The 26,757-nt window shown below is 40.6% G+C and overlaps 1 protein-coding gene across 3 annotated transcripts; it reads left to right on the top strand.

Annotated features, from left to right (window-relative positions):
- The first annotated feature begins 497 nt into the window (after positions 1-497).
- On the top strand, positions 498-25,863 carry MRPL39 (mitochondrial ribosomal protein L39). 3 transcript variants are annotated; one of them, XM_081557336.1, is made up of 10 exons: positions 498-582; positions 9,359-9,565; positions 11,363-11,502; positions 13,188-13,287; positions 15,220-15,287; positions 18,036-18,148; positions 19,431-19,496; positions 20,414-20,567; positions 22,478-22,525; positions 25,760-25,863. In XM_081557336.1, exons 2-10 carry the CDS (start codon positions 9,412-9,414, stop codon positions 25,805-25,807), a joined length of 891 nt encoding a protein of 296 aa, XP_081413462.1. In that variant the 5' UTR covers positions 498-582; positions 9,359-9,411; the 3' UTR covers positions 25,808-25,863. The 3 variants fall into 3 exon arrangements, with proteins under 3 accessions (XP_081413462.1, XP_081413445.1, XP_081413451.1); XM_081557319.1 differs by lacking the exon at positions 498-582 and adding an exon at positions 7,534-8,570; XM_081557325.1 differs by lacking the exon at positions 498-582 and adding an exon at positions 8,492-8,629.
- The last annotated feature ends 894 nt before the right edge of the window (positions 25,864-26,757 follow it).

Genomic DNA, 26,757 nt, shown 5'->3' with positions numbered 1-26,757 from the left:
CACAAACTGATAAAAAAGAAGAATAGCTTTTCAAGGCAAAGAACCATGAGTTTGCTTGGTTGCATTTTGGGTCAAAAAGGGTGGAAAATAAGATCTACTACTTGAATTAGTGATCTACTTGAATTAGTGGACTAATACTCAAGAACTCTCCAGTGTACATAAGAAATTAATCACAGTGGTAACCCCCAGTGAGATTTTGGAGAGAACCTGTGAATGGGGACAAAAGATGAGAGGTACCTTTTCATGGTGTGTGTACCGTACAATATATATATTTTTGATTTTCCAAGTGAATAAATGCATAATCATTTGAAGACACAGAGTCAAATATTTGGCTCAAAAAACATGTAAACTTGAGAAAAAAGAAAGCATCGGTTTTGGAGATGGATCTGCATTTGAGCTCATCTCTTGATAGGGGAGAGTAACTGGGCTACTGGATTTTAGATTTCAGCATTCTGCTTCTGGAAGGAGACATCTATGACCTCATTCTCTGACTCCCTGGAGAAGGCAGACGCCTCCTGCTGGACACCACTGGACTTGGCTGTGGGATTTGCTGGGTTAGGGGAGTGGGAGGCTGAGAACCAGGTGAGTCTGAGTGGACACTCTGTAGAGTCCTGAAGAGTCCTTGCTTTCTTTCCTCTCTGCCACAGAAGTGCAAGTCCCAAGCAGGGACCACTTCTGAAAGGGAGCAGGACCCTAGGGTCCTTGCCCCACCTCCCACCATGTCCTCCACCTGCCTTTTGTCTGTGGAAAAACTTTAGCCCAGGAATAAGTTTAATCAGAGAAATGAGAAAAGGCAGAAACAAAAGAAAACAGTCAAAGGAGACCAAATAATAATTACATAGTCATTAAGCATAGTCAAACAGCTATGAAAAGAAGAGAAGCGAAAGGCAAAGGAGAAAAGGAAAGATATACCCATTTGAATGCAGAGTTGCAAAGAATAGCAAGGAGAGATAAGAAAGTCTTCCTCGGTGATCAATGCAAAGAAATAGAGGAAAACAATAGAATGGGAAAGACTAGTGATCTCTCCAAGAAAATTAGGGATACCAAGGGAACATTTCATGCAAAGATGGGCTCGATAAAGGACAGGAATGGTATGGACCTAACAAAAGCAAAATATATTAAGAAGAGGTGGCAAGAATACACAGAAGAACTGTACAAAAAAGATCTTCATGACCCAGATAATCATGATGGTGTGATCACTCACCTAGAGCCAGACATCTTGGAATGTGAAGTCAAGTGGGCCTTAGAAAGCATCACTACGAACAAAGCTAGTGGAGGTGATGGAATTCCAGTTGAGCTATTTCAAATCCTAAAGGATGATGCATGAAAGTGCTGCACTCAATATACCAGCAAATTTGGAAAACTCAGCAGTGGCCACAGGACTGGAAAAGGTCAGTTTCATTCCAATCTCAAAGAAAGACAATGCCAAAGAATGTTCAAACTTCTGCACAATTGCACTCATCTCACACACTAGCAAAGTAATGCTCAAAATTCTCCAAGCCAGGCTTCAACAGTACGTGAATCGTGAACTTCCAGATGTTCAAGCTGGATTTAGAAAAGGCAGAGGAACCAGAGATCAAATTGCCAACATCCGTTAGATCATTGCAAAAGCAAGAGAGTTTCAGAAAAACGTCTATTTCTGCTTCATTGACTATGCCAAAGCCTTTGACTGCGTGGATCACAACAAACTGGAAAAGTCTAAAAGAGATGGGAATACCAGACCACCTGACCCGCCTCCTGAGAAATCTGTTTGTAGGTCAGGAAGCAACAGTTAGAACTGGACATGGAACAACAGACTGGTTCCAAATTGGGAAAGGAGTATGTCAAGGCTGTATACTGTCACCCTGCTTATTTAACTTGTATGCAGAGTACATCATGAGAAATGCTGGGCTGGATGAAGCACAAGCTGGAATCAAGATTGTTGGGAGAAATATCAATAACCTCAGATATGCATATGACACTACCCTTATGGCAGAAAGTGAAAAAGAACTAAAGAGACTCTTGATGAAACTGAAAGAGGCGAATGAAAAAATTGGCTTAAAACTCAAGTAAGATCGTGGCATCTGGTCCCATCACTTCATGGCAAATAGATGGGGAAACAGTGGAAACAGTGACAGACTTTATTTTTTGGGGCTCCAAAATCACTGCAGATGGTGATTGCAACCATGATATTAAAAGATGCTTACTCCTTGGAAGAAAAGTTATGGCCAATATAGACATCTTATTAAAAAGCAGAGACAGTGCTTTGCCAACAAAGGTCTGTCTAGTCAAAACTATGGTTTTTCCAGTAGTCAAGTATGGATGTGAGAGTTGGACTGTAAAGAAAGCTGAGCAGCAAAGAATTGATGCTTTTGAACTGTCGTGTTGGAGAAGACTCTTGAGAGTCCCTTGGACTGCAAGGAGATCCAACCAGTCCATCCTAAAAATCAGTCCTGAATATTATTGGAAGGACTCGTGCTGAAGCTGAAACTCCAACAATTTGGCCACCTGATGTGAAGAACTGACTCCTGTGAAACTGACCCTGATGATGGGAAAGATTGAAGGCAGGAGGAGAAGGGGATGACAGAGGATGAGATGGTTGGATGGCATCACCGACTCAATGGACATGAGTTTGAGTAAACTCCGGGAGTTGGTGATGGATGGGGAGGCCTGGCGTGGTGCGGTTCATGGGGTTGCAAAGAGTCGGACATGACTGAGTGACTGCACTGAACTGACTGAAGCATAGTCAGCTTCTCAAGGTGGCGCTAGTGGTCAAGAACCCACCTGCCAATGCAGGAGACTGAAGAGATGTGGGTTTGATCCCTGGGTCAGGAAGGAGGAGGAAATGGCAATCTGGAGTAGGAAATGGCAACCCCCTCTAGTATTCTTGCCTGGAAAATCCCATGGCCAGAGGAGCCTGGAGGGCTGCAGTCCATGGGGCTGCAAAGAGTCAGACATGACTGAGCAGAGCGGCACAGGGTTTTGGATGATATTCTAAGCTATAGCCTGTGAGTTGTCTTATAGATACCTAAATCTCTACCAGCTGGAGAAATTAACTATATGATCACCAGACTGTAGCTGTGACATAAGCTGTGACACAATTCCAAGAGCTGGCCTCCAAGAAATGCAAACTAACTGACCCTGGAACTGAAGATTAACTGTACTTAAAACAATCAAAATGATGCTTGATCAGAAAACCGATGACCAATTTCAAGATGACCGTTGGAGCTGACTGTGCTGTTTCTGCATGTACACCCCTCCCTCAGCATATAAAAGCTCTTGCCCCTTGACTGTCAGTGGGGGGATTTGGCCTTTGGACACGAGTGCCCCCATCACCCCCCAATCCCAAGTTCCTGGCATCTGAAATTAAGCAGACTTTCCTGTCCATCAACCTAGCTTCTCTATTGGCTTTTGAGTGGAGAGCATCAGATCCCACTTTCAGTAAAGCTTCTACAGCTTGGATAATCTGGGATAAGGTTGGAAAGACCCCTGCGGGCACGTATCTGCTGCCCCAGAAATGCAGTGTGAGCAAAACCAACTTCTGTGGTTGAAAACTACTGTGGTCACTCCCCCAACATTTTATTTGGAAAAATTTGAGAGTAAAGTTGAATGAGCGGGACCATCAACACCTCACTTAGCCTCACCAATTGGTAGCATTTTGCTCCCACATTTGCTCTTGCTACCTCTATGTTTGCTGGACCATTTGAGAGTGATTAACTGTTGTAAGGATGCTGCATGCCTAAATAGTTCAACATTATATCCCAAGAAAAGGGTCTTTCTCCTCTATCAATACAATGATCATATCCACAAATATAACATTGATACAAGAATATTATTTAGCATACAGTTCATATTCAAATTGCTTTCATAATCATATCCTTTGTACATTTTTTCCTTTCTGATCCAAGATCCAAGCAAGGATCAAACAGGTATTAGTTGCATGTCTCTCTCCTCTCCTTTAACTTAAAACAGGTCCTTGACCTTTTTTGGTCCATCTTCCATGAAACTGGCATATATACATTTTAAAATTAACTTTTATTGGAGTATAGTTGCTTTACAATGTTGTGTTAGTTTCTATCGTACAGCAAAGTGAATCAGCTGTACATATACTCATATCCCTTCTTTTTCTTCCCATGTACGTCACCACAAAGCATTGAGTAGAGTTCCTTGAGCTATACAGTAGGTTCTCATTAGTCATCTTTCATACATGGTATTGAAACTGTTAGTTTTGAAGAGTTCAAGCAAGCTGCTTTAAAAAATGTATCATTTTTTGAACATATCTGATTTTTCTTCCCCATAATTCTTTAGATTCAGGGTCAACATTTACAGTAGGAATACTTCATTGGTGATGTGGTTTATTTCACAACTGGGAGGCACAGACAATGTTAGACTGTCTCATTTTGGGTGATGATAGGTTTGACTATTATGTTAAGGTGGTATCCACTGGGTTTCTCCATTGAAAACTTCCTTTATCCCTTTATATTTTGTCGGTAATCTATGGGGCAATATTTGTGAGTATCTTGAGCCTCAACAAGCTTTCCCCATTGGTTTTAGCATCCATGGATGATCCCTTCCAGAACAAATCATTGCATTGCTGCTTGTGGGATGGCTGATTGCCCCCCATTCTGTTATTCCCACTCCACGTATTATCTGGCATTTTTTTTGTAAAGAAAACATCTTCTCCACTCTCTGCTCCCATTTATCTTTGAGTATCACTACAGGTTCATGGATTTCTAACACATATAACATTATAATCCTTCATCATTATTCTTTCTGTTATTTAAACTATCCTAAATTTGTACAATGAGAGCCCCCGTTCAAACTGAATCCTGTGTTCTCAGTTGGGATGAAGACATATTTGGAGGGATTCTTGACCAAAGATCCATCTCAGTAGGTCTCTCAAGTTCTCTAAAACTGCATCCCCTCTCTTAGAAAGTGAATATTATTATGCTTATTGTGTGAATCAGTTGTGAGACTTAGTAAGCCTGATTGATTGGTGTGTTCAACATGCCTTGCTATAGTTTGAGTATTTGTTGGACATTATCATCACCAACATCCTTCCAACCAAATTAATTTCTGTGGTACTTGTGACTTCCAGTTACTGCTTCCAATGCAATTTATGATTAAACTTGCTTAAATTTACGTCCTGAAGTTTTAAGTATTGCTCTTCTGAAAGCAACTAGATGGGGTTAAATGGGGAAAAACTCTTGTGAAAGTTTCACTAGAAAGACAGCTTCACTAGTGAAACAAAGATCGCCAAGGGAAAAACTGTACACGGATTTAAGGAGGAAGCAAAAGATACACCTCCCCCATACGTACACATCACACATATATATCGACATATGTATGTTTCGTGCTTTGAAACAGAATCTTAAATGAGTAAAACTCGGACTGGGTATAAATTCAAGGTAGGACACTTACACTTCTCCTTTAAAAACCGAAGATAATTACCCTGTGCAACTGTGAATGTAAAATTTGGGCCAAGGAGACAGATCAAGGAACAGAGTAATTTTTTTCTTCCAGTTTTTATAGCTAATGTACAACACTGTTTAAGGTGTACAGCATAGTGACTCAATATATGTATATGTAATGCAAAATGATTACCACAATGTTTAGTTAACATCCATCACCTCACATAGTTTCAAAAACAAAACAGTTTTCCCTTGTGATGAGGACTTTAAGAATTTCCTCTTTCGGAAACTTTCAGATACACCATATAGCATTGTTGATTACAGCCATCATGTTGTACATTACATGCCCAGTACCTACTTATCTTCTGACTTTGTACCTTGTGACCACCGCCCTATTTCCCCCACAGGAGGGAGCCTTATGGTGCCATGTGTTCCTTAGTCAGTACCGCCATCTGGTGGTGGTATGTTTCAATAGCAAGTCAAGAAGCAAAGGGGGAAAATGGGTGGCCTGAATTTGTTAGTGAAGTCAGTGCTAGTCGCTCAGTCGCTCTTTGCGACTCCATGGACTGAAGCCCACCAGGCTCCTCTGTCCACGGAATTCTCCAGGCAAGACTATGGAGCGGGTTGTTAATTTACACGATTTAAATAAAGCCGTAGCAGTGAACAACTTTGAATAACAGCATCTCCATACTTCACCTCTGGAAGGCTTACTTCAATAGCAGCAACATGCCAGTGCGACAAAGGAATCAGCCACCACCCTGAATGCAAGCGCATTCATTCATTCAACAAATATACATTGAGCACCCATTGTGTGCCACCCAGCATTCTGGGCGCTTAGGGTTCATCAGTGAACAGGAGACAAAAATTCCACCCTTTACCATGGGTTCCTTTTACCATGCTCTCTATATAGTATGGGAGAAGGAAATGGCAACCCACTTCAGTGTTCTTGCCTGGAGAATCCGAGAGACAGAGGAGCCTGGTGGGCTGCCATCTATGAGGTTGCACAGAGTCGGACATGACTGAAGTGACTTAGCAGCAGGAGCTATATAGTATGTAAACTAATCTAGATAATTTGTAAAGCACTCTATGCAGAGTACATCATGAGAAACGCTGGGCTGGAAGAAACACAAGCTGGAATCAAGATTGCTGGGAGAAATATCAATAACCTCAGATATGCGGATGACACCACCCTTATGGCAGAGAGTGAAGAAGAACTAAAGAGCCTCTTGATGAAGGTGAAGGAGGAGAGTGAAAAAGTTGGCTTAAAGCTCAACGTTCAGAAAACTTAAGATCATGGCATCTGGCCCCATCACTCCATGGGAAATAGATGGGGAACAGTGGAAACAGTGTCAGACTTAATTTTTTTGGGCTCCAGAATCACTGCTGATGGTGACTGCAGCCATGAAATTAAGAGACGCTTACTCCTTGGAAGGAAGGTTATGGCCAACCTAGATAGCATATTTAAAAGCAGAGACATTACTTTGCCAACAAAAGTCCGTCTAGTCAAGGCTATGGTTTTTCCAGTGGTCATGTATGGATGTGAGAGTTGGACGGTGAAGAAAGCTGAGCGCCGCAGAATTGATGCTTTTGAGCTGTGGTGTTGGAGAAGACTCTTGAGAGTCCCTTGGACTGCAAGGAGATCCAATCAATCCATCCTAAAAGAGATCAATCCTGGGTGTTCATTGGAAGGTCTGATGTTGAAGCTGAAACTCCAATACTTTGGCCACCTCATGCGAAGGGTTGACTCATTGGAAATGACCCTAATGCTGGGAAGGATTGGGGGCGGGAGGAGAAGGGGACGACAGAGGATGAGATGGTTGGATGGCATCACCGACTCGATGAATATGGGTTTGGGTAGACTCCGGGAGTTGGTGATGGACAGGGAAGCCTGGCGTGCTGCAATTCATGGGGTCGCGAAGAGTCGGACACGACTGAGCGACTGAACTGAACTGAACCATGGATTACAAAATTCCCTCCAAGTCAACTGGAGGTGTTTTGAGGTCTATATTGCTATTGGCTAAATACAGGCAAAAGCCTTGCAGACAAAGGTCTGTAAAGTCAAAGCTATGGTTCTTCCAGTAGTCATGATGTGAGTTATCTTCTAACTTTGTACCTTGTGACCACCTCCCAATTTCCCCCACAGGAGGGAGCCTTATGATGCCATCTGTTCAGATGTGCTATCTGTTCAGTAGTACAGATGTGAGAGTTGGACCATAAAGCGGGCTGAGCGCTGAAGAATTGATTCTTTTGAACTATGGTGTTGGAGAAAACTCTAGAGAGTCCCTTGGACAGCAAGGCGATCAAACAAGTCAATTCTAAGGAAATTAACCCTGAGTATTCATTGAAAGGACCCATGCTGAAGCTGAAGCTCTAATACTTTGGCCACTTGATGCAAAGAGCAAACTCACTAGAAAAGACCCTGATGCTGGGAAATATTGAAGGTCAGAGGAGAAGGGCACGACAGAGGACAAGATGGTTGGATGGCATCACTGACTCAGTGCACATGAGTTGAAGCAAACTCCCTGAGATGGTGAAGGACAGGGAGGCCTGGCGTGCTGCAGTCCATGGGGTCGCAAAGAGTGGGACACGACTTAGCGACTGAAAACAACAAAGAGAAGCCGGGTGCAGACCCGCTCAAGTCACCCTAAAAACTAAGCCTTGCAAAACCGAGAGTTAAGCCACCAGCAGATGCCATCGGGGCTGGCCATGAAAGTAAGGGTAAAGAGAAGCCATCTTTCCTCAATTTTTCTCCCCAGAAACATGCTTTGTGAGCACTAAGGGTTTCGCCAGCCAGCCGGGCTCGAACCCGCGGCGGACGAAGGGTGGCAGCACGTGTCAGGCTCTGCGGCTCCAAACCAGACGCTTGTACCGCCTGCGGAGCCCAGGGCCCCTGGCTCACCCTCCGCGCTCCCGGAACAAACCCGGATCCAGACGCCGGACCTCCGGCGACAGGCTCTCAGTGAGGCTTGAGCGCGCCCCCTAGCGGCGGGTGCCGCCCGAGAGCCGGGCCCGGAATGAAACTGTGGGACGGAACCCAGAGTGCACGCCCGGAGTTTCCGGGGAAGAGGACGGGAAAGGACCTGCGCGCGGAGGTTCCTACCGCCGCGGAGGAGGCAATGGCGGTGGTGATCTGGGGGCTACGGCTCTGGCGGGCCGCCCCCAGCGGCGGGGCTGCCTGGAGTGAGTTATCAGCGGCCGTGGGGACGAGGAGGGACGCTTAGAGGACGGTGTCTGTTCAGGTTGGGCCCCAGGCGGGTCCTAGGGGGGAGTCCCGCGGGGCTGGGGGGCGGAGGCGGGTGTTTAAATCCTCCGCCCCTCCCGGCCTTGGGGGGTCCAAATCGGGGAGCTGAGGGGACAGGGCCGCGGGAGAAGCTTGGGGCGACCCTGAGAGGGAGACCACGTCTTGGTGCATAAATGTCCTTGTTTTCCCATTGAACTCGTGCACGCCTTGCCAAGTCCTCTGATTTGGGGTTTCGGAAAATAAAAACAACTTAGCGTTTCTCCCTTTAGATATGGAGCGATTTGGCGTGGGGCCTTCAGTCTCTTGGAGCTTTCTTGTCCTCAGGACCTTTTCAAAGCGACAAACTTTGCTCAGCTTTGCCTTGACTGGTCTGGTTTTTGACTCCACTTCCTGGTTGTTGTTATTATTATTTTTTGCCCCTTATTGTAAAGCACAGATTGGAATTCGATGGAGAAAGCCGGTGAGAAGTGGAGATCTGATGGTCAAAGCAACGTGGAAGTAAAGGCGTGGATCTGGGCAGGCTGCGATTCTCTTCCGTTGGCGTTTTAATTAATACTACTGTTAGAAAGTGTACCTCTGAGCTCATTTTGGCCAATAGCGTTTAAAATTCCCTTGCCTCCTATTCTTACCTGGCTAGAGAGATGGCGATGGCGGGAGTGGAAATAGGGCGGCTGCAGGATGTTAATCTCTTTTGTCAGTATTCACATTTATTGTAACTTCCTCACAGGGTTTGTGGCCACATCACCTGCTTCTCAGCTGTCACCGACCGAACTGATAGAAATGCAGAATGATCTCTTTAACAAAGAGAAAAACAGGCAGCTGTCACTAACTCCCCGAACTGAGAAGATCGAAGTGAAACACGTTGGGAAAACTGACCCTGGCACTATCTTTGTGTTGAATAAAAACATTTCCACTCCTTATAGCTGTGCCATGCGTAAGTAACGAATCAGGGTCCCATTTTGATGATTTTAAATAAGAAAGGGGAAAAACTCTTGGCAGAGGATTCAAGATGGTGTAATTGCTTCCTGAACTTTCCAGTTCTTTAGCTAGCATCTTCCTATATGTTCACTGTTGACTTAGCTGTTGAGGATAGTAGGGGTCGGGTCAGGTGGGTATTGTAATGCACAGATTGTCCTGGGTGTTGCTTGAATCTGGCTGAGTTTAGAGTGCTGTCATAGTTTCCTGAAGAAGGCAGACCTGAAAGCGTAACTACTCTTGTGCTTGCTCTTTTTAGAGACACTCTTGGTGTAATGGGGGTAGTCACCATGTGAATCCCGTTAGAGGATTTTGAGACAGAGGGACTGCCTTGACCTCAGATGATCAGCTTTTTTTTGGCCTTCTTTTCCTTTCCTGCTTTTATAGCTAACAACTCTCTTATCTGCTCACCACTTGCTTCTGTGTGTGTTGTGTCTTTGTTTATATGTACTAAGTGTGTGAGTGCATGGCGTGAGTGTGATTGGGGTAAAAATACTTGTTGTGTTCATGTATTAAAGAAGATGATAATGCCTTGTGTGTGATCTGGTTTGGAAATGAAGGGAGTAGGGCCTCTATATTATTTTCGATCAAAATTCTTTTGTAGTAACTTTGATAGAACTGGTAATGTTTAAATTCAGAAAGAACAAAAAAGTCGATGTGTAAGTCCTGCATTCTCACTCGAATATGACTAGCTGCATTGTTCAGGCTTTTGGAAAACTTAATGGTGATTCCATTTGAGTAATTAACGTTAGTTAAAAGCTTAAGGTGACCTCCCAAGTGTGTACCCTCAATCTTCCTTTACTTTGGCACTTGAATTAGTGCTTACAGTTGCTTCCTTGTTTGGCGAGCATTTCTTGAACCTCTGCTGTAGGATAAGTATTAGGAATACAGAGGAGGCTGAGACAAGGCCGTTAAGCGGTTTTACACATTTCACATGTAGATGGAGCCTCTGAACACTCCCAGCGTAACCCCTGCCTTCAGACTTGCTTGTCTCTCATACTATCAGTCATTCAGGACCTGTTGTTTCTTTTTTAATCTTTTTTTTTTTTTTTTCTTTATTGACTACCTGTTATATTTCAGGCCTGGTGCTAGGCGCTAGATAAATTGATGAGTGAGCAAAAATAGGCATGATCCCTGCCATAGGGAGCTCATTTAGACCTTGTGGTTGGACCACTTTTGTGAATATCTTCGTACTCAAAAAACATCTAATCAGGGATAAAGTTGCATTCTGGAGTCGTATAACAGACCAGAACTGATCTGCTTATGTGTGAATTCATACTGATTACTAAAAACTGGTAACTATTGTGTTTAACTTAAGAGTCCATGTTAGGGAAGTAAGAGATGATTTGGAAGGAAGGCCCCAAATCCCTCTAGAACAGACTTACTGTGGATGTATATTTTTATATTTTCCCTTCTAAGTTGTGTTTGCCTATATCCAGATATATCCATGATGCTGCTCTCTGCATATTTAAGTGTAGCTGTTAACAGATTATTTTATTAGTTAATTAACAGATTAATTTCAGATTAGACTTAGCCTTAATGATTTTTGTTTGGATAATTTTTTTAATAATTAACAATACACTGAATTTGTTGGAAATTATTTTTTATTAGCTACAGATATTTTTTCCCCTTCATAAAAGACAGCTTGCCAAATCTTGCCTTTCTGTTTTTTTATTTCTTAATGTAGCACTTAAACATGTAACTTTTCACTTGTGTTTTGTTAGAGTTAAATCTTCAATCTGTTCTAAATTTCTAGATTTAAGTGAGTGGTACTGCAGGAAGTCTGTTCTGGCTCTTGTGGACGGACAGCCTTGGGACATGTATAAACCTTTGACCAAGTCCTGTGAAATTAAATTTCTTACTTTCAAAGATGATGATCCAGGAGAAGTCAATAAGGTATTTCTGCCTCTGCATTCTTTTGTCCTCCTCCCCCCAGTTTTTCTTCCCCCTTTTATTAAAATCTGTTTACTTTGGAGTATGCCTGTGCTGTGCTGTGTTGCTTCAGTCATGTCCGACTCTTTGTGACCCCATGGACTATAGCCCACCAGGCTCCTCTGTCTATGGGATTCTCCAGTCAAGAGTACTGGAATGGGTTGCCATGCCCTTCTCCAGGGAATCTTCCTGACCCAGGGATCAAACCCAAATCTCTTGCCTTGCTGGTAGATTCTTTACTGCTGAACCACTGGGGAAGCCCCTATGGAGTTATACAAATATGGCCAAAGTCAAATGTTGTACTGTACTAATCAGGTTTTAATTGGTAGATAAGGCGTTTTCATAGTTCCAAAATCGTCAGTGGCATTCATGTCTGTATTTTGGTTTGAGAAAACTGTATGATGTGTCTTTCACATTCATATCTTTGTTCACCTTATATTGCAGTAATTTCTTTCTTGCCTTTGACCATCTCTTCTATATTGTTTCAATAACTTTTTAACTTCTCTCCCCACCCCACCCCCTTTTTTATCTGAAAGTCGTCCTTAGTAGTCTTGCAAAAGTTTTGTTGGATGATGTGACTGATCCCTAAAGCTCTTGCCTACCTGGTAACCTTTCATGTAAGTTTCCTGGCCTTGTGTGGACACTTCTCTGACCCCCACCTGCTCTTTGAACTTTAGCTTCCACAGCATCTTTCCATGTCCTCTCTGCTCCAGCCACACTGGAGGACTTGGTCAATAATGGTTTCTGCTCTGTTGTCCTCCTTGCTTTGAGTATTCTCTTTCTTCTCTGTTAAAATCCTGTTTATCTTTTATAGTTCAGTTAAAATGTCATCTGCTCTGTGGAACCTCAGTTTCTTCTTGTCAGATGAATCCCTCTTCTGAGTCTCAAAACACTTGGTTAGTGTCTCTCGACACAGTATTTTGATTTTCCCTTGTAATATGAGCTGTTGAATGCATTGTATTCTTGGTTCTGTAAAGACAGGGATCATGACCCTTATTGGATCTTGTCCTTGACTTCCATACAGTAGGTGTTGAATAAATATTTGTTGAAATGAAATATTTAAAGAAGGAAATGATAGACATAATTAAAATAGCTTACATCAAACATTCATTGTATATCAGACACTGTTTTAGGTGATTTACAGGTATTAACTCATTTAATCCTCATTTAAAAAAATCCCATAAAAGGTACTGTTATCCCCATTTGACAGATACGTAAACTGAGGCCTAAAGAGGTGCAGTAGCTTGACCAAGGTTACCAGTTTAGGAAGTGGCTGAGCCTGGATTTGAGCCTAGGCATTGATTCTGAATTCCTCAGACATTAGAAACAATAAAGTCAGGTAGATGAACAAGTGCATTTTGCTGGCCTTCAAGGCCTGAGTTTGCGTTTATTTTTAGTGCATCTCTGTGACTGTGTAGAGCACATTCTGAGTCTCTGTCACACACAACCAAGTGAGCCCACTCTTGTCCTCAGATGAGAAGAGCTTAGAAAAGTCATGTGCCCAGTTACAGCAGTGCCAGTACAGAGCTTCAGATGGGCAGGTGGGGTGCAGTACTTGTGTTTCTCTTTATGACTCTGTGATGGTTATTTTGAAGAAATGTTAGTAAATCTTAGTATTTATTATGTTTATGTATATTTTATTTTTCTAGGCTTATTGGCGTTCTTGTGCCATGATAATGGGCTGTGTGATAGAGAGGGCATTCAAAGATGAATATGTGGTCCGTTTGGTCAGAGCCCCAGAAGTTCCAGGTGATGTATACATATAAGCAAATAAACATACACGCAGGTCTACTTTCTGTATCTGAATATTTTGGTACCTATGTTTGATGTTGTATAGAAAGTGAAAGTGAAGTCGCTTAGTCGTGTCCGACTTTTTGCGACCCCATGGATTGTAGCCCACGGAATTTTCCAGGCAAGAGTACTGGAGTGGGTTGCCATTTCCTTCTCCAGGGGATCTTCCTGACTCAGGGATCAAACCCGGGTCTCCTGCATTGCAGACAGAGGCTTTTACTTCTGAGCCACCAGGGAAGCCTGTCATATAGAACACACTTCTAATTTAATCTGGGATCCCCTGGTGGCTCAGATGATAATCCTCCTGCAATGCAGGAGACCCAGGTTCGATCCCTGGGTTGGGAAGATCCTCTGGAGAAGGAAATGGCAACCTACTCCAGTATTCTTGCCTGGAGAATTCCACGGACAGAGGAGCCTGGTTGGCCACATTTCATAGGATCACAGAGTCGGACATGACTGAACAACTGACACTTCCACTTTTTCTAATTTAATCTAATGTAAATTACCATTATACATACATTCATTGTAGGTAACAGAATTCATCTTATTACAGTCATATTCCGTTTAATTATTAGAAGTCAATTATTAATAGAACTAGGAGATTGTTTCTCTTGAATGTGCATTTCATGTACCTATACTATGTCAATATTTATTTATTATCATTTAAGTACTTATTTCCAAACAATGTGTGGAGGAGTAGATGTGAGTTTAAATAAATAGACTTCTATAGAAAACTGTGTTTAGATGGTACCATTTCACCAGAAATGACCCTAACGCTGGAGAAGAACACCATTTTTGGGAGGTGGAAGAGTTCATATTCTTTCTAAAACTAGGATTTTACAATAGTATATGTAGTAGGATGACATTTGTATTTTTTTTAAAGGTAGAAGTTTATACACCAAAAAATATTTGATTTGGCAGTAAATGATTCTAAGAAAACCAGAACAACATTCAGTTCAGTTCAGTTGTGTTTCAACTCTTTGCGACCCCGTGAATCAGGGCACGCCAGGCCTCCCTGTCCATCACCAACTCCCAGAGTCTACCCAAACCCATGTCCATCGAGTCGGTGATGCCATCCAACCATCTCATCCTCTGTCATCCCCTTCTCCTCCTGCCCCCAATCCTTCCCAGCATTAGGGTCTTTTCCAATGAGTCAACTCTTTGCATGAGGTGGCCAAAGTATTGGAGTTTCAGCTTCAACATCAGTCCTTCCAATGAACACCCAGGACTCATCTCCTTTAGGATGGACTGGTTGGATCTCCTTGCAGTCCAAGGGACTCTCAAGAGTCTTCTCCAACACCACAGTTCAAAAGCATCAATTCTGTGGCACTCAGCTTTCTTCACCGTCCAACTCTCACATCCATACATGACCACTGGAAAAACCATAGCCTTGACTAGACAGACCTTTGTTGGCAGAGTAATGTCTTTGCTTTTAAATATGCTATCTAGGTTGGTCATAACCTTCCTTCCAAGGAGTAAGTGTCTTTTAATTTCATGGCTGCAAACTTTATTAGAAGATACTAAAAAATTAAACATTTCATGTCCATTTAGTTATTCACCTTATTAAATATTTTATTCTTTAGGAATTTTTGTATCTAGTAACTGTTTCGATCATCAGCGAAATCTCTGTGGTGATAATATTCCTGAAGAAAATGTGAATGGTTAAAAAATACTGGTGATGTTGGGTTAACAAAAAGGTGAGATAATTTGATGTCAGAGTTGGTAGAGGTCTGACAGGCAGCTGGAGTAATGGTAACAGTTCTATAATTTGTAGTGTTGGGAGAAATTGTTCACTCTTCATGTTAGGGTCTAAATATTCATTTGTGTTAAATTAGTAACTTCATACCCTAACAGATTTAACTTTTCTTTTTATTTTGGTTGGATTTACAGTAATCGCTGGAGCCTTCTGCTATGATGTTGTTTTGGATAAGAGACTTGATGAGTGGATGCCAACAAAAGTAAGCCTGCTCTTTAGAGTATTAATTTTAGAGTCTGTGCCTTTCTTTGTTAGAAGGAATGATTCCTGTGTTAGTATTGTTGAATGATACTCCGTGTTGAGACTATTTAAAAGAATCAGTCATTCAATCTTTTTTTTTTAGTGTATTTAAGACAGAGGTATATGGTTGAGGATATTCACTGCAGCGTGGTGTCCAGAATATAAAATATAGAAGCTTGACTATCTTGCTATATCTCCCCAGAGCACATTGGAACATCACTGCTCTGAACCCGTTAAAGCCTATTGCGTGCTGAGATCTTCCAATAAACAAGTGTTACATTGAGAGTGGTGGTGGTGGTTGGGGAGGGAGTGTGAATTAAAACACATCAGACTTTGAGAAAGCTAACCCAAAAAGCAGCAGACTACATAGCAACAAAGTAGCCTGTTCTGGAATGGTCTGCCTTCTTAATGAGGGCGCTCCTTGTTGCTCTGGGGCTTGGGTAGCAGCTGGAGCCTGGCTAACAAAAGTGGATCTATGTCTCAGATTCTAGGTAGGTAGGGGGTGCTGATGGCTCTTGCAAGTTAAACCTCATGACTCAGTTACAATCGGAGAGAACAGACAAATGCCTAATTAAGCAAAACCTTATGTCCTACATTGGAAGTTTGGAAGTCAGGAGAGGGGAGGCAATGTAGTGTACCATTTTATCAGTTTCACTATGTACATTTTTTTCACATTTTAATATCTCTGAAACATATGTCTTTTGTTTGTTTTTATAACTTTTCTTAAACTTTTGTAGTTGAAGAAAATTTTAGATACCTGTGGAGTTGCCTGGTAGCATAGCTGGTAAATGCAGTGCAGTGCAGGAGACCCTGGTTCAATTTCTGGGTTGGGAAGTTTCCTGGAGAAGGGATGGGCTACCCACTCCAGGATTCTTGGCTTCCCTGATCGCTCAGACAGTAAAGAATCCACCTTCAATGTGGGAGACCTAGATTTGATCCCTGGGTTGGGAAGATCCCTTGGAGGAGGGCCTGGCAACCCACTCCAGTGTTCTTGCCTGGAGAATCCCCGTGGACAGAGGAGCCTGGCGGGCTACAGTCCATGGGGTCACAAGGAGTCGGACATGACTGAGCGACTAAGCACAGCGCAGTAGAGTTGTAGGTAATAATATATGGAGGTTCCATGTTCCCGTTACTCCCTTTTCCCCAGTGTATCATTTTGCAGACCATAGTACCACGTGATCACAACTGGGATATTGACACTGATACAGCCAAGATGCAGAACACTTCTGTCACTGCTAGAATTTCTCTTTAGTCTTCATCCTCCCCGTCCTTAAACTGTGGCACCCACTATTGTTCTCTATTTGTATAATCTTATTAAAAAACGTTATGTAAATGAAGTCATTCAGTATGTAATATTGGGGGATTGACTTTTTTCACTCTGTAATTCTCTGGAGCAAATGTGACTTAACAGTAGATAGCCTCTTATGATTATCACTGGTAATGTTTTTTCTCAGTGGTACATCTTGCATTTAGTGAAACAGTTTCTAAAAGCAAGAATTTCAGAGTTGCTGACTCCAAATGTTGGCTTTGAAAGTTATTTCTTAAATAATGTTGCCCTTATTGCTTAATATCAGAAGGGAGAGAGGAGGGAAACAGGAAGGAAGAAAGAGAGGGAAGAAAGGCGCTGGGAGAGGTGGAGAAGAGGGGTCAGGGAGGGGTAGGAACAGTTTCTTCATCTATGGACTCGTGTCAGTATTTTTCTTTTTTTCAAGTCTGTCAAGATTCTTCCTTTACTGAAGTTAAGTAAAAACTAAGGCGGTCAAAATTTAACTCTCATTGTCTATGAAACTTGCTGCTGCTTTTTTCCTTTTTTTTCCCAAGATAAAACTTTAAAAAAGAAATGTACTAGTTAATCAGAGGCACTGTGGGGTTTGGTGGAAGGCTTTGAGAAAGTAGGGGAGAGTTACATTCAAGTAACAGCTATATTAAACCATGAATGTGTATTTGCAGGAAATTATCCCTTTAAGAATGAGAAGAGTCATTTCATTCAAAACAGTCTAATAGGTTTATGGAAAGAATTTTATTACAAAAATTATTTGCGTAATAGTGCTTGATCTTTTTTGTATTAGTAATGATTTATAGTGTGAAAACTCAATTATAGTTTTTATTTAAAAATCTCATAAACATTGTTAATGTGTATCATTAATCATTTTAATTGTATTAAATAGATGTTTTCATTAAACAGGTTTCTAGCATTGAATTTTATGCTATGTTTTGGGTGTGGCCAGTGATGACATTTCCTACTGAAACTTTCTGAATCACGTAAACAATAAGTTTTTCCTCATGGATTTATTTAAAGAACTTAGTTTTACTCATAGTGTAAACAAATTTTTGTATCTTATTATTTACTTATTAGCATTTCTACTTCTTGCACCATTAATTTAATAAACATTTACAAGGCTATATAAATGAAATGTTCATTAAAAGTTCTCTGTAGGATTATCCTTAATAATTATTTCTAATACAGGCTGATATTTAGTTACAAGCTAATTATAAGTTTTATAATTTGTAAAGTTGGGAGAAATTGCTAATCATACATCTCATGGTTCAAGTATTCAGTTGTTGCAAATTAATGCTTCCTTTCCTAGTCAGTTGGCTTTTGCTTTTGGTTGTAGTTCTATTTATAATATTAAGCATACAATTTTATCTGCCTTATAGAGAAATGTTTTTAAGTAAATTGTTACAAAAGATTAATACTTTCATTTTTAAGGAGAACCTATGTTCTTTCACAAAAGATGCTCGTGCTTTAATTTATAAAGATCTTCCATTTGAAACCCTGGAAGTTGAAGCAAAAGTGGCATTAGAAATATTTCAGCACAATAAGTAAGTGTTGGCTTCCTCTAAAACAAAATTAAACCTCTCAAAGTTATATATAGTGAAGAAAATTAAGCTCTTAAGAACTTTGATATTTGATGTATGTAGGATGCCTTTTACTTTTTAGCTTTTACTTTTGTTCAGCTCACTATTTCCCTGAGAAGTGACCCCCTCCCCAGCTTTTGATTCTTTTCTTTCTTTGTTTTACTGTCTTTTTTATTTTGCCAGTTCTCTTTATGTTACCATTGCGGTGTGTTCCCCTTGTTTCCTTTCATTGTGAAGGGGGTAGCTTGTGTTAAGAAACTGTATTATTTTGAATTTAAACTTAAATTTATTTAAACTGTATTGCATTTGGCAACCTTTCCTTCCCATCTTTCCACTTTTCAAATGCAAAGGGTTAAGGCAGCGAATGCTAGCTGTTCAGAAGCAGCTAACAGCTGAAGGAAAACGTTCACATGGCCAGATTCTTAGTCTTCCCTGTGGGAATTATTCATTTGATGGATTTTCTTTGCCAACATTTTTAATTGTGCCTGGCTTCTCAATTTCCTTTCTCACTCAGAAAACCTCCAATTTATCTTCTACTAATTGTGAGAACATAAACTAAATTTTAATATTAATCTAACTAGACTCCATTAGAAAGGGAAATCTCAGAATTTTTTCATTTGGACATGTCAGTGGTTGATGTTGTCATTTACTAAGCTAGGGGATTCAGGAATGAGTTTGGTGAGAAAAGAGGCGGTATGTTTTTGTTCAGTTTGAGTATTTGGGAATGTAAGATGCTTGTCGAACACCCTGGTGAAGTCCAGAGTGTTTTGCATATGCAGTTTAGGGCTCAGAAGAAGTATGTGGATGAGAAGCAGAGGTGTAGAAGATATAAGCACAGAAGTGGTAATTAAAGCTGTGCAGATCAAGGAACCAGCCCAGAGAGGATGCTTCTAGTGAAGAGAGCCGAGGGACAGAACTTGCAGGGCAGGGAAAGAGAAGAGTGACCAGAGAGTTACAGTAACAAGCAGTAGAGAATGCCACAGAAGCCGGTGGGAAAGAACGCCTTGAGAAGTGGAGGTGGGCAGTGGAAATGAAGACGTAGATTGGCACCAAGGAGGTACCTGCGGGTCCCGTGAGAACATTATGGTGGAGTTGTGAGGCTGTGGCCAGACCAAAAGACGTGAGGTGAGGAGGGGGAGGCTCCTAGTCAAACCCTCCCTTTCAAGCACTTTGGCTGAAGAGGAAGAGAAGGGGAAGTGGCTTTAAACACCTTTTTGTACATTTAGAATTAAACTTTTTTTTTTAGGTACAAAGTAGATTTCATAGAAGAGAAGGCATCTCAGAACCCTGAGAGAATAGTCAAGCTACACAGGTAAATAAAAATTAAAAAATTGACCTCTGATTGAATGGAAGGTTTAATTTTATTGTTACCTGACTAGCATATAACTGAATAAGATGTTTGTACCTTTATTTGTTGTTCTTGTTATCTTATTTTCTGTTATTGCTTTGTTCAGTTTTTTGATAGGGTGGTGATTGGAAGCTCTGTTATCTTCAGGATAGGGTGGTGATTGGAAGCTCTGTTATCTTCAGGAAGGGTTGCGGTTTCTGTTCCTCATTTTGCTGTTTGCCACTTTTATATTTGTATTTTATGAGTTGGAAAGCATTGTTAAAAAATGTAATTTTTAGAGTTAATTTTGAAAATGGGCGAAATATTTTTTGTTATGAATTGACCATAATGCATATGAAGCCTATATTCATATATGTATATAGAAATATGATTACTGACTGATTAGTTACTACTTGTATTACATGTAAGGAAGTCATATCACAGTGTGCTTTCTGATGCAGGGATGAGAGAGGTAAGACAGTACATTAGCAAAAATGACTTCTTGGCCTGTATTTGTTTTTTCAACTTCATGTTTTCTTGACTCAGACTCAACTTTTTTCCTCTAGGAGCTGTTCCTAGGGCATAATCTGGCCTACATACTAAAGTCTAAATTCTGTTGCATTAGTTGTTAAAAGGTTATAGGTTATCAGATTTAGATGTTGGATCCATTTGATCTTAAAAATCTTCAAAATTATAAGTAAGAAAAACTTTCACCGATTTTAATTTTCAAAATTTTAGTCTCTTCACTTGAGATGGCTGTGTCAGGGTCTCCTCCAGACTGAACTGATCCATAGGCATTGTTCTTGATGTAGCAGCAAATAGAATGAATAGACTTTTTTTTCAAACTATTGTAAGTGATTTGATTTTATGATCTAATTTGTTTATTTTTAAAATCAAATCAGATTTGGTGACTTCATTGATGTGAGCGAGGGCCCTCTTATTCCAAGAACAAGTATTTGTTTCCAGTATGAAGTGTCAGCGGTTCACAATCTTCAAGCCACCCAGTCAAGTCTTGTACGAAGATTCCAGGGTCTCTCTCTACCTGTGCACTTAAGAGTAAGTAAAGCCGAAAGTTTCAGGTTATTCAGTTTGGGTGTGGGTGTGATTCCAGTTTTGATTTTTATACCAATTGGAAGGACATATGTTTTAATTTTCATTAAATTGTGTAACACTAATATTTCATCAACTTGGGTTTATGATTAAAAATAATTTTAGCTAGGATATAAACATAATTTACAAAAGAAATATTAGTTGAAAAAATTAAGTCAAATTGAGATAGTATTTTTAATGGATAGAAGAGGGTACAGTGAGGAGGAGTGGGGCACGTATTGATGGGAACTTCTGCGGTGCCCTGTGGCCTTATATTTGGCCTGTTGTCCCTAATTTTGAGGATCTATGTCGCCCCCTTCTCCTCCTGCCCTCAGTCTTTCCCAGCATCAGGGTCTTGGGGTACACAGTATATCTTTTCATTTATTTAAATCTTCTTTCATCAGCATTTTGTAATTTTTACCATACGTGTCCTTTATGTGTTTGATTTTTTTCCCACATGCCTTCCTTTCTTAGCTCTCACCGTTTCAGTAAATGAACTGTCAGCTGCCTGGCTGTTTGAGGTAACCCTTGATTCACTGGTTTCCTCATAGTCAGGCCACATCCCATCCATCAGGAAGTTGACTGTCCTAAAACATATTGTGCATGCATCCACTGCCAGCAGCTCATCTACTACTGCTCCCCACATCCTGTCCCTCTTTCTCTCCACTCCTTCCTTGCTTTTCATTCTTGCCCCCAAAGCACATTCTGTAATGAGTAGCCAGAGTGATCTTTTTAATTTACAAATCAGATCATGTAATTCCTATGCCCCAGACTTTCCAGTGCTTCTCATGAACATATGCTGACCCTTCACCCTGTCTCATGAGGCCCTACATTGTGAGACTCCTGCCTTTCTCTGACTTCATCTCATACCACTTTTTCCAGCACCCATTATATTCCACTCAAACCTTAAAGTCTCTCACTGTAGCTCATTTTGCCCGAGCCAGGTATGGTTTTCCCTTGAAATATACCACTCTGCTCTTCTTCCAGAAGGGTTTACATGTATGTGTTTAATAATTTTACCTTTTATCATAGATTTTACCAGCTCATCTAGTTTGAAATAGTCCCTGGCCCACCCACATCCCTCAGGATCACCTTCAGCTGATTTAGTAAATATTGATGGGTCATTTTGCACTTTGCAGTTTTCATTTATGCATTCTGAAAATTCTCTGCTGCATACAGTTGTTAAGTATTAGGGAAATAGGTTCTGTAACGTTCCTATCGTCTTTGTCAGTTTTTACTTGTTCTGTAGAGTAATTTACTAAATCTTCCAGGTCTGCTCTTCCAGTGTGACACGTCACAGTTGGTTCTTTGTGTGTGTGTGTTAAATTTTTATAAGAGTATAGTTGATTTACAGTGTTGTGTTAGTTTCTGCTGTATAGCCAAGTGTATCAGTTATGCATACACATGTATCCACTCCTTTAAAGGTTCTTTTCCCATGCAGTAGAGTTCATTACAGAGAACTGAGAATTCTTAATGAACCTTTCCTTGCAATTGCTTACGATTTGAACAGTGACCAGTAGCATATTGAAATTGGCTGTTTAAGGAAAGAATTAGGGATTAGTGGGAGAGATTTTTGCTTCCCATTAGAAGGAATGCTTTCTATGGTGGTAATGATTAAGAAGGACAAAGAATGTCATGTTCAGTCCCTTAAGTCTCTTTTTCTTAAATGCAAAGCAAAGCAGCTGTCCTGTATAGTGTGTACCTTTTTCCCCTACTCAGACTCACTTTTGTGACCGTGTAGCCTCATTAGTACTGCCTAACTTTTCATATATTTGTTTTCTGTATTTGTTTTGTTTAAAACCTATATAAAGACTCAGCCTCTTTGATTTTAACTTTGCTGCTTTATTTAATTCATAGTAAATCTTTTCTTTTTTAAGGCACATTTTACAATATGGAATAAATTATTGGAAAGGTCTCGGAAAATGGTAAGCGTTTTTGACAGCGCGTGAGTACATTTCTGTGAAGAAATTTTCCTTAAAATTAAGCAACCACCACCACCACCACAACAAAATAATAAAGAAAAAGAGAAGGAAAGAAATTGGTTGTTTCATTAGCTAAAGCCGTATTGTGGTTGTTGACCTCGCTAGTATTTTGGCAAAAGAAAAGTTGTTATTTGGCAATTCTGTTTTTATTTGCTAATAACATGAGAGTGATACTGTAGGAACTTGAAGAAAAATAAAACTTACTACTGTATAGCAGTAACAGTTCTTTATGGCTGTAATGGTGTTAATTAAGTCTATGCTATATTTTTTTGTGAACTTAATGAATATTTAAGATTTACCAGGTATGTTTTAAAGCTGCCTTGACAGTAGACACTTTAATATATAAATGTCCTGAAAAACCATTACCCAATTAAATATTTATTATTTTGCATGATGATTTGTACAGCTAGCCTTTAGTTATGACTTTACAGGTAAAATTAGCTATTTAGGCACTTAGCTATAATGTTCTTGTGCACAGGTGATGTAATTTTCTTTTTCTCATGAGAAGAAAGTGTTTTTGAATAGATGGAATAACTTTGTCTCTTTGGTTGGTCACAATGACCATTTTAGGTTAAGATACTAGAGAAGAAATGAATATATAAGAAATGTAGAAAGTAGTAGAGACAGTAGCCTAGAGTGTCTAGTGGGAATCAGTGAGTAGCTGTTTGTACAATATTTATTTTGGTTCAGTTTCTTTCTTCCACTGTTTATTTTGCTGTACAAAGGGAGTAGCTTAAACATATGGTTCACTGATTTAATTACAGAGCCTTGTTATGTGCCAGGGACTGTAGGTGCAATAATGAACAAGATCTACTTGCTATCCTCAAGGAAGTTACTTGAACAGCATAACTGGACCTATAAGCAGACAATTCAGGTGTACATGTGGGGCTCTGGCATAAAGAAAAGGACCCAAGCCAAACCACTGGTTGGTTAAGGAGTGTTCCCAATCGTTATTTCTTAAACTGGTTTTAAAGGGTGAATGAAAGTGGGCCAGGCAGATAATTTGCTTGCAGATGGGTTTATCCCAGAGAAAGCTGCTTGCCTAAGAGGCTGGTAGAATCGAGTGCATGGTGAACATAAGAGGAATCTGGATGCACACTCAGGTGTGGGATGGGTGATGAGTCTGTTGGAAGTAGAATATGAGGGGCTTGTCTTCTGTGATGTGGAATTTGCATGCACCTCCTGAAGATGATTGGAGGTAGCTGGAAAATTTGAGTAATGAAGTGACCTATTGATAAACTCTTCCTGTTTACAAGCTCATTCTGGGGCCAGCATGGAAGATAACTGTGACTTAAGCCAGCAGCCCTCTAAGGGGTAGCAGATGACAAGACCCTGAAGTTCAAGCAGGGAAGTGAGAATGGCTATGAGAGGTCAGTTCAGTTCAGTGGCTCAGTCATGTCCGACTCTTTGCGACCCCATGAACTGCAGCACGCCAGGCCTCCCTGTCCATCACCAACTCCCGGAGTTTACCCAAACTCATGTCCATTGAGTCGGTGATGCCATCCAACGATCTCATCCTCTTTCGTCCCGTTCTCCTCCTGCCCTCAATCTTCCCCAGCATCAGGGTCTTATCTAACAAGTCAGCTCTTCGCATGAGGTGGCCAAAGTATTGGAGTTTCAGCTTCAACATCAGTCCTTCCAATGAACACCCAGGACTGATCTCCCTTAGGATGGACTGGTTGGATCTCCTTGCAGTCCAAGGGACTCTCAAGAGTCTTCTCCAGCACCACAGTTCAAAAGCATCGATTCTGTGCTCAGCTTTCTTCACCGTCCAACTCTCATATCCATACATGACCACTGGAAAAACCATAGCCTTGACTAGATGGACCTTTGTTGGCAAAGTAATGTCTCTGCTTTTTAATATGCTGTCTAGGTTGGTCATAACTTTCCTTCCAAGGAGTAAGTGTCTTTTAATTTCATGGCTGCAATCACCATCTGCAGTGATTTTGGAGCCCCTAAAACTAAAGTCAGCCACTGTTTCCACTGTTTCCCCATCTGTTTCCCATAAAGTGACGGGACCGGATGCCATGATCTTAGTTTTCTGAATGTTGAGCTTTAAGCCAACTTTTTCACTCTCCTCTCTCACTTTCATCAAGAGGCTCTTTAGTTCTTCACTTTCTGCCATAAGGGTGGTGTCATCTGCATATCTGAGGTTATTGATATTTCTCCTGGCAATCTTGATTCCAGCTTGTGCTCCTTCCAGCCCAGCGTTTCTCATGATGTACTCTGCATATAAGTTAAATAAGCAGGGTGACAATATACAGCCTTGATGTACTCCTTTCCTGATTTGGAACCAGTCTGTTGTTCCATGTCCAGTTCTAACTGTTGCTTCCTGACCTGCATACAGGTTTCTCAAGAGGCTGGTCAGGTGGTCTGGTATTCCCATCTCTTTCAGAATTTTCCCACAGTTTATTGTGATCCACACAGTCAAAGGCTCTGGCATAGTCAATGAAGCAGAAATAGATGTTTTTCTGGAACTCTCTTGCTTTTTCGATGATCCATCAGATGTTGGCAATTTGATCTCTGGTTCCTCTGCCTTTTCTAAAACCAGCTTGAACATCTGGTGAGAGTTACGTAGGTGGAATTACTAGGACTGTTGATCACATATGCAGGTGAGAGAAATGTGGGTTCTCTCATGCCAGGGTCGGGCATCTGAGTGGAGCACTTAACTGAAATAGATAATGCAGAAGTAGAGCAGGTTTTAGGGTGATGAGGAATGCCGTTTAGCTCTGTTTGTTTTCTCTGAGTGACATAACAAATATTAACATAGAGATCCTATAGTATACTGTGTTCAAAATAGAATTATTGATTTTTTCAAATTGATTTAAAATACTTTGTTGATGATTTCATTTTATAGATGAAAAGTACAGTGACAAACTTGAGAAGCCTAGATATATGTCTCAGATTATATTTTTAGTGGAATTGTACTTTACTTGATAATTTTTATTGGGAACTTGGTTGTGTAAGTTTTTTCTCTTTCTACTTAACTTTCTATAGTAATTACTATTGAAAAAGAAAGGCAAAGGATTATTAAAAAACAAAGACTGTGCAGTGATTTTAAATGGTGGGTGAAGGGTAAAAGTAAAAGTTTATTAGAAAAGTAATAAACTAAAAAAGCTATTAAAAATAGCTTTTAATAATTTTAATAATAAACTAAAGCTATTTATGTTTTTACAGGTAACTGAAAATCAAACTAAGCCTACAGAGGAGAGTGCATCTACCTAGTAACTTCCTCAAATTTAAATATGTATAGTAAATTAAAATAAAAGTTTTCTATGTAATGTTTGTGTGTGCTTATAAAATGAACTATCTTTTTCTCCCTGAGATTTATACTGATTTACTTTTTCTTTTCTCTAAAGGGTAAAACAATAAGAATTTTACACAAGAACAAGCATGCCCCCTTCTACTCTCTGGATGTAACATTTTGACATGTTTTCTCCTTCAGGGATTTTTTGTACATATATAAACATATGTTGCTATTGTTTAGTTGTTAAGTCATAATTGACTCTTGTGACCCCATGGACTGTAGCTGCCAGGCTCCTCTGTCCATGGGATTTCCCAGGCAAGAAAGAATACTGGAGTGGGGTGCCGTGCCATCCTTCAGGGGATCTTCCTGACCCAGGGATTGAACCTGCATCTCCTGCATTGGCAGGTGGATTCTTTACTCGTGAGCACCAGGGAAGCCCCATAAACGTATATGCACAAATGCAAATGTAATCTTTTATAAACATAAAGAGGATCATACTAGTTTCCCTTTTTCACTGTTTTAAACAGTGATGCAGTAAACATCTTTGTGCAAGATGGCAAGTGTTTTGTGGATAGATTAACTGCTACTGAGTAACTGAGTGTTTCCCATAAACCAGTCATTGTGCTAAGCTTTTCATACGGAATCTCTTATTTAATTCTCACAACACCCTGTTAATAAGGTGTTTTCCAGTCTGTGAGTGAGGAAACTGGAAACTGGCGAGTATTAATAGCAAAGCTGGGAATTGGGTCCAGGTGCTTTCACTCCCATGCTCTCATATCTTGTGTACTATGCTCTTGTTCACGTTTAACAGGTGCATCTAAATTTGTGAATCTTTCAGAAGATACTGATGGAGTTATATGTTCATTTGTGTGTTCATTTATTTCCTAGTCCATGAATGATCTCCTTCCTCAGGAGTCAGATTTTTTGC

This window comes from Giraffa tippelskirchi, chromosome 2, assembly GCF_054371585.1.
Source record: "Giraffa tippelskirchi isolate mGirTip1 chromosome 2, T2T-mGirTip1v1.2.pri, whole genome shotgun sequence".
Taxonomy (NCBI): domain Eukaryota; kingdom Metazoa; phylum Chordata; class Mammalia; order Artiodactyla; family Giraffidae; genus Giraffa; species Giraffa tippelskirchi.
Note: the sequence above shows the minus strand (reverse complement) of the source record. Positions and strands in the feature narration are given on the sequence as shown.

Bases quoted from the DNA above. Each gene is read 5' to 3' on its own strand.
- MRPL39 (XM_081557319.1), top strand. From the start codon at position 8,405: ATGAAACTGTGGGACGGAACCCAGAGTGCACGCCCGGAGTTTCCGGGG. The intron at 8,571-9,358 runs GTGAGTTATCAG...ACTTCCTCACAG, and splicing joins CAGCGGCGGGGCTGCCTGGA to GGTTTGTGGCCACATCACCT. The intron at 19,497-20,413 runs GTAAATAAAAAT...AAATCAAATCAG, and splicing joins AGAATAGTCAAGCTACACAG to ATTTGGTGACTTCATTGATG.